The sequence below is a fragment of the Gavialis gangeticus genome, unplaced genomic scaffold (assembly GCF_001723915.1).
Source record: "Gavialis gangeticus isolate Ggan-Ray unplaced genomic scaffold, GavGan_comp1, whole genome shotgun sequence".
NCBI lineage: Eukaryota > Metazoa > Chordata > Crocodylia > Gavialidae > Gavialis > Gavialis gangeticus.
The window spans coordinates 33818662-33829059 of NW_017729029.1; the positions used below are offsets into that span (position 1 = coordinate 33818662).

The window sequence follows — 10398 nt, forward strand, 5'->3', positions numbered from 1 at the left end:
AGAATTCCTGGTCTAGCTCTTCCCCTTGGTTGGGAGGTCTGTAGTAGACCCCCACCGTTAAGTCTCTTTCCCCTCGACTGCCTTGTATTCTAACCCAGAGCACTTCCGTGTGCACTTCTGATTCTTTGTTAATTGACAAGGATGTGTATTGCTCCTTAATGTAGAGCACCACGCACCCACCTTTCCTCCCTGTCCTATCCCTCCTGTACACCCTATAGCCCTTGATATTCACCGCCCAGTCATGCGTTGGGTCCCACCACGTTTCAGTGATCCCCACTATGTCTGGGTTGGTGTCAGATAGCAGGAGGGTAAGTTCCTCTTACTTGTTTCCCATACTATGAGCATTTGTGTAGAGGCATTTGAGGCCTCCTGTGGATGTGTGCACTGACCCCCTACTTTCAGCATTGCCCTGGCCCCTGTCGCTTACCTGTGTATATGTTCCCAAATGAGGAGACCGATATATAAAAAGAGTAACTCCACTCTGAGCTAACCTTTTTCCATTCATTTTATCACCAATCTCTTTGCAGAGAATCCCTGGTTACCAACTGTGAACCCCCAGGGTTCTTCAGAACACAGTTTGTAGTGAACTAGATGATCCAGAAAGGTTTGGCCCAACCCTTCTCTCTCTCTGTTTCTTTGCTGAATGCAAAAAGGTTAGCTCAGATAGGAGTTTCTCTTTTTCTATATCAGTCTCCTCATTTTGGGAATATTAGCATCTTGATGCATTTTGCCCCATCCACTGCCATGTGTACAAAGGTTATTCAAAGCACAAGGTCATTTCAAAGGCTATTTCAAGAGTGGAAATGTCCCAGCTGTTCTGCTGGGAAAATAATTAGAGCTGTAATTAAATCAATTGTTCTCATGCACAGTTTGATAAAGAAGCACTATTACTATTGTAGAACTTGACTGGGTGAAGTGTGGAGCAGCTCTTAGAAAGCATTATATTCAAGGGACTTGAAGTGTTCTATATCTCACTGGATAAATCCACCCGGCTTCAGCGGAGAGAAAGAGTGATGGGTCTCAGTTAAGCAGGACTTAAACACCAAAAGACCAAAGTACAGCTTGTACTAATTTGGCAAGAGACACTCTCCCCCTTGAAAAGCTGTTGCTTTCAGACTAGGTCTGAACCTAACTCTGACAACAGAGAAGCTGCACAACAACATCAAATGGGCGACTGATGACTTGCTAAATCTGCACTTTCATTTGGCCACCAGTTGGCCAATAACCAAGACTCTCAATGGCTAAAGTCTGCCTGTTACAAAGGGATGAGCAAGGAAAAATATAAACTGCAGCCTAGGGCATGGAGCAACAATTCAATTACAAAGACACTGCATAGAATAAAAGCAAAAACCTCAAGGGCAAGAGTTAAAGTTGTTCCTACTCCCAACTGGCATTTTTCAGGATCCCTCTGAATGTGTCATGTGCAAACAGTTGGCCTAACAACATATGTGAAATGTCTGAGAGGTTTGTTTTATTTAATGCAGTACATCAGCGCTTGCCTTGTAATCCTTTCACTTTAAATACAACAGAGTATATTTTTTTAAATAAGCTATAGGAAAGAAAACGTCATTTCATTTCCTAAGTGAAAAAAAATCTGAACTGTACTTTTATGCCTGTTAAAGTTTTACAGTCTGCCATCTTCAGAGTCTTATTGTGCTGTTTTATACAAAGATTATTTGTCTGCTGGGAAGTCATCTTTCTATCATCATTTTGCTTCTTGAGATAGACAGTCATTTGGAAATCTGACTCATACAGCCAGCAAGCTATTCTGTATTATGAAATCCTCAAGCTATGGAAGATGCTTATTGCTAACCTCATGAAGTTTTCCACAAGTGAATCACATAACATAAAAATCAAATATAATTGGATTGAACTTTGAAGTAAAGAAAAGTCTGCATAACAAAAGAATACAGCATTTCTGAAAATTGGTAATAAAACCATACATGGGGACTGGAAGAAAAATGTTTGAGAAGAATTTAGTTTCATGAAGCTGATTCAACTGTCATTCCATAGAGCTTAATAAGGAATTAAATATTTCACCACAAGTAAATTCAGCTAAAACTCAAGGTTTCAAAGAGATCTGTACATGAACCATATCAGAATGGAGCAATAAACTATTAATTTTAATGATTCAAAATGCAATAAAATGCTGCACAATACTGCAAAAATTAAACAATGTTCCCTGATATCAAAAATCCTATATTTTTCTTAAAGCCAAATTTTGAAACACTTAGCCATCTCACCATATTAAGTAAACAGACAGAATGAGGTCTTATGTACTTTAAGCCACACATTTTGTGTTCCCTTCACTTGACTATCTGTGTTAGAGACACTTGAGATTTAACTGATCAGAAAGATCTACATATTAAATATAAAATATTAGTCATATGCAGAAATTAAAGAAAAAACTTTAATGATGATGACATCAGGAAATAAATGCCTTTAGAAGCAAATGTTGTAAGAGAATAAATCTATTATATCTTAAATTTCAACTTTGTGTCCCATGTCTATCACAGTATCATAAAGGTTTCTCCTCGGGGCTTCCTATGTATTCTTTGAATCACGTCTTTGTTAGTAGCATAAAATATGGAGGTGCTAGTTCCTGCTTCATAGACTGAGTTTTTATGCACTGAATGTGTTAACTATCACATATTAAAAAACTAACAGCACCACCAGTTACATTATTTTCTGTGGCAGATTTAACATTTTTATGGAATTTTTTAAAGCATGTTTTTCTTGCAGAATATCACAAAACTACTTGCTTTTACCTCCTCAGTCTGAAGAGTGTTATTTCCAGGTTCAAAGATACCACATGTCTCTGTAGCTAGCAGCCAATAATCTGTTCCAAAAGATATGAGAAACAGTAGAACACCAATCCCACCAAGGATTCCTGCTATAAAAGCTGCTATCCCAACCTTCATGGTAGAAGTAGTAGGCTTGAAACTTGGAAAAGAATTAAAACACTGAAGTGCCCAGAGACACTGAAAGGAGGGGTATGAGGAGCAGGTGCTATTTTTGGACTGAGATAAGCATCTTTTTCATGACTGGTGTGAGTTTCACAGGGCACTGGGAAAAGGACTAATAAAAGCAGATGACCTGGTACAACCAAACAGCTGTGGCATTAAAGAAACATGACAAATAGCTATAGAGATACAGTATGAAGATTTCCAGATACAAACATGGGCATTCATTTTATTAAAACAATGTAGAGTGGTCATATTAATGGTGTCGAGCAGCTTCTATAGTCATTTTCATATTCATTTCTAGCGAATATATGCAGTCACATTCAGAAAAGTGGCAACACACACATTGTCTCTTCCTTCTGCTCTCACTTCTTATTTCTTTTACCTCTCCTTTAAGGTAGGAAAGGACTAGTTTTCATTTCAAGTGAAAAATATAGAGGCCCAAAACATGGTATTTAGATTCTGGCCAGTATCAGTCATGTCTCTGTGTTTCAGAGATGATGATTTTTCTACAGGTCTAAATCCTACAGCAAGTGTATTTTATCATGTGATGCTACTATGTTATCCAATGTTAAGTCAAAATGTAAATCAAGTTTTTAAGTCAAGTGCAAATGGAAAGATAGCAATATAGGTGGTCTCTTTAGGTGGTCCTGAGAAAGGCTCTTTCTTCTCTGCTTTCCTGCCACAGCATATTTATTTGCCCCTACCAACATGTAACTATATCTCTAAGGAAGTGTCCCATCAGAAATGGGGGGAAAATTCCAACAGAGTGGAGTTTTCATTGCTATTTGGTTTCTAATATTCTCTTGTTTTCTTCAAAAGGATTTGCTGCAGGCTATTGCCAAGGACAGGATATCAGACAAGAAAAATGTAATTCAGTATGGCAACCACTCTGTTCTCATGACATGCCAACAATGTGGTCATGGGGACAGATCATTTGTATAAGACAGAATTCAAGCTCTTTTGGCTCTTGAAGACACTGGACTAGCTTACTGACTTCAGTCTTGATACTCACTGTAAGCCGACATGTAAATCCCTCTTCCCCTCTCCCTATGGAACAAATCAACTGCGGGGTACTACAAATTATTTGTGTTGGCAGATCAATTTTTGAATATGTTTAATGATTCAGATTAATTGTGCAAGCATCCAATGAGTACTTGAAATCAAGCAAATGTTCTGGGGTGTTCTTTTTTACTACACCTTCCCAAATGATAAGCCCTTTGAGAGAGCAGTAAGTCTATCTATCCAGATCTATTCTCTATTGTTTTATGACTGTGAAGTTTTAAATTGCCACAATAGGCTTTTCTATCATCATTGTTATTTCTTAATATTTCAGGTATGAAGTAGCCCTTCAGTTATTACATTGGATATCTATTCCTCATCAAAAAGTTCACAAGTGGACTTTCATGATAATTACTCATGTCCATAAGTGTTTAAAGTACCTTATAGAAAGTATAGAACATTCTTTCTTTTTGCCCTAGAATAGTCCACATTCTTTCTAAAACATTGCAGGATGTATAATAGAAGAGTTGAGCAAGTCTCCATGAACAAGATTATGCCCTAAATAGCTGTGTTCTCCATACCCCTCCTTACTAATCCATCTTTGTGGAGGCGCTGTTGCAAAAGTGAGCTTTTGGGGAAAGATATGAAAAGGTCAAATAAGTATCCACAGAATGTCTCACATGTGGAGTAGGATGGGATAGGCCTAGGAAAAAATGTGCAAGAACACCATGGGGTGGTATTTGGGCTGACATTACTGGCAGCGTAGTGGGTAATTCAGCAACATGAGTGGATGCCACTTGTTTTACACATTCATCATGCTTCGTGACACCTACTCATGAACCCCCTACTCACATACACAGGTCCCCTTTGCAAAGGGGAAAATGAATGAAGACTCTGTTACCCAAAAGCTATATATTTTCCAGAGTCTTCCCTCCAGTGTGCATCTGGAAGGAGTTGCATATATCCCATAGTCCCTGTATGTTCACTAACTGGAAATTATTTCTCTCAACTGTAGTAGGTAAACTGGGGTGGGGGAATCAGATAATCTAAAACCAGGAATGGGGCCAATAAACTAGGGACTCTTAATTCTGTCAACATGCTTGCTAGAGCTTTTTTGGAACTAGCTCTAAAGAACCTAAATGACCTCCCCACAGAGTTTGACATGGGGTTGAAGGTCTGCCTCACAATTCATGGAGCCGTCCATATATATCTGAACACAGAGCTGGAGTCAGCTTTTCAAAGCACAGTCCCTTCAGCTTGATTTCTAATCCCTGAGCCAAGCAACCAAAACTCCTGCAGCTAAGTTTTAAAGTGAACAGCCCAGCAAGGGCTTTGGGCAGCCAAGATAGGACCCTGGTTTCAAAAAAAAAAAAAAAGCAGCAAGAAGAATAAAGAAGCAAAAGATCTCTCCATTCTCCTCTTTCCTCCTTTCTTCACCTTGTTCCTTCAACAGTAAAGCAGCTCCTACTACCAACAAACCAACTCTTCACCTTCCTAACCTGCTACTTATAAAGTGCTGGGAAGGCTCACTTAATTCAGAACAGATGACCCAGCCCTGCTATCATGGCAATTGTGCACAGCTGCAGCCTTTCTTTCACTGTTAACCCTCTTCTTGTTAATCCCTGAGTGCTCCTTTACTACATACACACACACTTTTTACATAGTTTTGTGCCTTAATAGTATATATTAATCTTATAATCATCTGGCTATTTTATATGCAATGGGTACCTTAACTGGATTACCTTTTTGACTGAATATAGAATAGTTAGCTAAATACAAACTGGTGTATATTTATCACTTAACTAATCTTCAATAATAAGCTATTTCTATTTAATTAGAAATAAAGCCTGTCTTGAGTGACAAGGAAAATCAGTTATCTTCTATATTTGTGAACTGTATCTTAAAGCTGAAGACAGTTGAGCTAGAAACCTTGGGGTACGCTCTTCCATTGTGTCCTAGATAATAATTATCAGAGATCCTTAAATGAAACCATAATATGGGCAACTGTGCCTTAAAGAATAGGTATTAATGATTTTTTCAGTCTTATTTGCATACCTTCTAGTCAGTTGGATTTGGCTCTGAGTCTGTTATATTTATGCTAATATATATTTGTAATTTAGCTCTTTCTGCTACTTGGAAAGTTTCCCCATTGAATTTCAGTCCCAGTGGAAAAAAACCTGTGTGTCTGAGGTAAAGAACCAGGCCAGTGCCCAGGACTGGTTTCTGATAGACTGATATGTGTACAGGCAAATACTTTCCAAATTCTTCATATGGAAAATAGGAATTACATTTACAAAGTCAAAATGTCACTCTGTTTAATTACCTTCCTTTCTTCTCAGCTTGCCCCATGCGTGTGTTCTTCACCATTAGGATCTGAAAATGCCTGACCATGATAGACAACAAAATTGTGCATTGGAGATCAGAGCCTTGAAAAAAATGTAATGGAAAAGAGTGTAGTGTTTTCAGCATGGCCCTTTCCATTCATGCTTTGGGATCTATTTGGTTTTCTAAAACTATGTATAAAACAATTAGAAATGCTGTATCAGAACAAGGACACCTCCAGAATCCACAGCTGTGGGGAGTGGACTAAATTAAGAGCAAAGATCCCATTGACTTTCAGTGAGATTTGTGATTCATTTGTATTCCTAACTCACTCACACCTTGATCCTCAGAACTACTTAGATACCTATCTGTTCCTTTAACAACCTAAAAATTTAAAGCTGCCTCACCTGCTACCTAGGGTTCTCTATATCCCAGGCAAGTGCCTAGGATGTGGAGAACCTCAAAGTTATATTGAGATCTCAGTATATGCTTGGGCAAACAGGAGAAGGTTCACCTAGGATCCCAAAATGAAACAGATACCTATTTAGCCAGATAGGCAACTGTTTTGGCCAAGTCTCCATCCTGGGTAGCTAAACCCTGTCCCTTCCCTATGCTTTTCATCCCTGAATAATGTATGCAGTTCCCTTCTTAGCCTGCTTCTGAGGTTTCTTTAGGTACCCAGTATGTCCCCAAACCTAGTAAGTGAAGCCTGGGTGCAAGACTGAGAATTTAACTAGGCACCAGGATCTGGGACTTGCAAAGTACTTCTAACTGATATTTGCTCACAATTAACTAAAAAAATTTTGTAAAGGGATTGTTCCCTTCTTGGTAAGTGCTTGGTTGAGCTGATAAATGAAGATAAACTTGCAATATGATATATTCTACTAACAATAATGTAATCTCCAAAGAAAAGGAGGCTAATAAAAAAGAAAGTTCCTCAGTAAATTTTGTCCTTCGAGAGACATGGTTTTTAATTATGAAATATATTCCTGTTCTGTTTTTGAAGGGTAAATAGTTTTTAAGTGTCCTCTATTTAAAAAAGCTCTTTATTCAGATAGATTTAACAGTGCAGCAGATGTCCTAAGAAGAGAAAGAAAGAAGTAACAAATGGTCTAAAAGTCATTCCTGCCCTGCACTAATGAAGCTATTGAGGAGTTTTTGAGGAAATTATGTTATACCAGAAAATACCAAAACCAAAACTATTTGCAGAAAAAAATTGGCTAGGGTGGATTTCCTTTTTGAAAACAAAAGTTCGGGGGAAAAGTTAAGTAATAATTTAAGCATTTCATTTAATTAGTTTCTAAATCTCAAAGTTTCATTTTTAGAGTAGAAATTACTTCTCAATTTGAAATTTAAATTAATGCCTATTTTAAAAAATTGTGAGGGGTCTAAATTCCAACAAATTGTTTTGAAATTATTTTTTAAAGTTTCAGTTGACTTACTCCACTTGATTTCCAGATGACTGGCTCAGGAAACTGCAGACACTTTACTACTGTCCTTTGTTCCACTGAAGTCAATTGGCTCATTTCAGCAGTAAAGGTAAACACATGCAGGATCAGGGCATTGTCTAGTATCTGTCATCTCTAGATCACAGCACATTTCACAAACCTCAGTTATTTAGTTCCCCAGCATTCATATTTTGTAAGTGAGCACTACTAAACCATCATCACAAAACACTTGCAAACATCAATTAATGTTATTGATGACACGAATTCTCAAACCATAGTGTAAACACAGGCCTGCCATCTACTGAGATATAGGAGATAGTCCTCCATTCTCTACTCTTCAATGTCTGTACAATGGAAATTATCATTTCCTTCACCTAATTGTGATTAAGCTTCTTGCCATCTGCAAATAGAACTGTCACTTGCAGAGCATGATACTAATTACAAGCAATGGGTTAATTGATTTGGAAAAAGAAATAGGTGTTCCCTGCCTCTGAATCACAAAGGCGATGAAGAATCAAGCCCAGAGGAACCATTCTGAAGTGTTTGGTTAACTTCTGTCTTTTCCGCATCTTTGCAGACTTGAGTTCCATTGAGAGTCAGATCCAGACCTGTAGGCAGTGGAATCCAGCTAGTTAGACTTATTTCTGTCTGGTTTTTCAGACTGAAGAGGTGCAGAGAGCCTTTGGGAGAAAGGTCCAAATTGATAACCCAAAACTAACCTTCCACCTTCTCTCATTTCTAACTGTACATTTGATACAACAAGCTCAGAATACCATAGCAACAGGCAGAAGATCAGCATTTTTCTATGGAAGCAGACAATGTAGTCCAGTAGATAAACCAAGGTAGGTAAAAGGGACCCTGAATTCTGCTCTTGTCCAACCACTAGCCCTGCTATGTGATCTTGGGCAAGTTGCATCATCTCTCAGTGCCTCTATATAGCAGGAATTCCTGCATTCATCTGGAGATCACTTTATGATCTATGGATGAAAAGTGCTGTGTACAAGCTTAGTAGTAGTCATAATTTAGCATCACAGTGGCCTTTGTAGGTGGCCACTACAATTAACATTGCTAAAAAGTGATGTTGTCTTAACCCATTCATCTTTTGCTGACTATGAAGAAATTGTTTTACACTGATCCTTCACTATAGATGTCTGAGAAGAAAAGCAGTGAACCGGGCTGACCCACGAAAGTCTTCCAAGCCAATAACAGAGCAGATATGTGTAAATTCCTCTGATGTTTTAATAATAAAGTGTGACTTAAGGCAAGGGAATCAGCCTCCCTAGCAAATTAGTGAAGTGTTTCCTTAATGACTGTGATTAGTTTTTGTTTAAACTTTTAGCAAGTGGTTGAATTGCCCTTATTCACATTGGTGAGGAGTTGGGCCTATTCAGATAAGTTAAAGGTTCAAAATCGGACCCTTGTTTTTTTTTTCCCAGGCTTACCGTTTCACCTTTGGCTATTTAAAGATTCAATAAGTACATTCCAAGTGACAATGTAGATCCAGATTCTTTAGAGTTTCAGTTTTTCAGTTTAGTTCAGCAGTTTTTCTATGCTTTTATTCTCTTGGTTTCATGCATACAGCATTGGATTTAATTTTATAAATAATTTTCAAGCTCTCTTCCCATTGCCAGCTCTCCTGTAAATTCATCCTTCTCTCATAGATTTGATCCAGGATAGACGGTGAGGCTGTGTCCAGATGAGTATGTGCCTGTTGCAGCATCTCAAAGCAGTTTGAGATGCCATGGGAGGCATGCTAGGAATGAAAAAATGTTCCCCACGCTGCATATTTGCTGTGCAGACTCTAAGTTTGATACTGGGACATCCTGGTATCAAAAAAAAAAAAAATACACGGGAAAAAGCTGGTGCAGGGCAAACTCCTGCAACATGCCCTGAAGCAACCAAGGCTGGGTCCTCCAAAGAGATGCTCTACCACCTGGCCAGACCATCTCTATGCCTGCCACATGCCCTGCTGCTCCAGCCCACTGCCTCAGTGTGCTCATCAGGTCCGAGTCATTTACTAGTTACATTAAGAGGTGCCACAGAGCAGCTGGGCTCACAGGGCAGTGATAACACAGTGGGGAAGCAGTGACTTCTGACTGCCACAATGCTTGGTGTGGTTGCAAGGCTTTGGCAGCTACTGTCCAAAGTTAGCACATGGGGCTGCTGCCCATCTCCCTTCCTTAGTCATGCTACTGGTTACTTTATATCTAGTATACAGAACAGGCACTCTCCACCCATCCATCCTCCTCTTCTGGCCCCTAGTGCCCACTGTGCAGAACAGTATCTCCCCTCCCATCCCATATCCAGAGGCAACAGGAATGTGCACCTAACCCTCCGGCATCCTGAGTCCTCAAGGTTGTTACTGAGGCCGTGTATAGACGAAATGAGAGGCATGTGTGCACAACACTTTAAAGTGGCCTAAATGGTTTTGCACCGCTTTAATGGTGTTGGTTTCTGCACGCGTTGGCAGCGTGTTGCACATTAATTCCAGCCGCTGTAGGAAATTTGGCAGTCTAATGCACCTTAAATGACTTGGAATGCAGCAAACTAAAACTCCTTCAAAGAGTTTTAGTTTTCGGCCCCTACAGCTGCAAAGCAAAGCACCAGAATCTGTGCAGCTCCATGGCTCTACAGGAAGCCTGGCAGCACCCCAGGAAAGCAGG

At 39.2% G+C, this 10398-nt stretch overlaps 1 protein-coding gene across 1 annotated transcript in view; it reads right to left on the reverse strand.

The window, feature by feature from the left end:
• The window catches only part of LOC109300406 (transmembrane protein 182-like), a 28093-nt gene extending 25124 nt beyond the window's left edge, over window positions 1-2969 (reverse strand). Inside the window, exon 1 of the mRNA XM_019521071.1 lies at window positions 2769-2969. Within this exon, the coding sequence (XP_019376616.1) occupies window positions 2769-2921 (153 nt within the window). The 5' untranslated portion in view covers window positions 2922-2969. The remainder of the gene's footprint in view (window positions 1-2768) is intronic.
• Between the last annotated feature and the right edge of the window lie 7429 nt (window positions 2970-10398).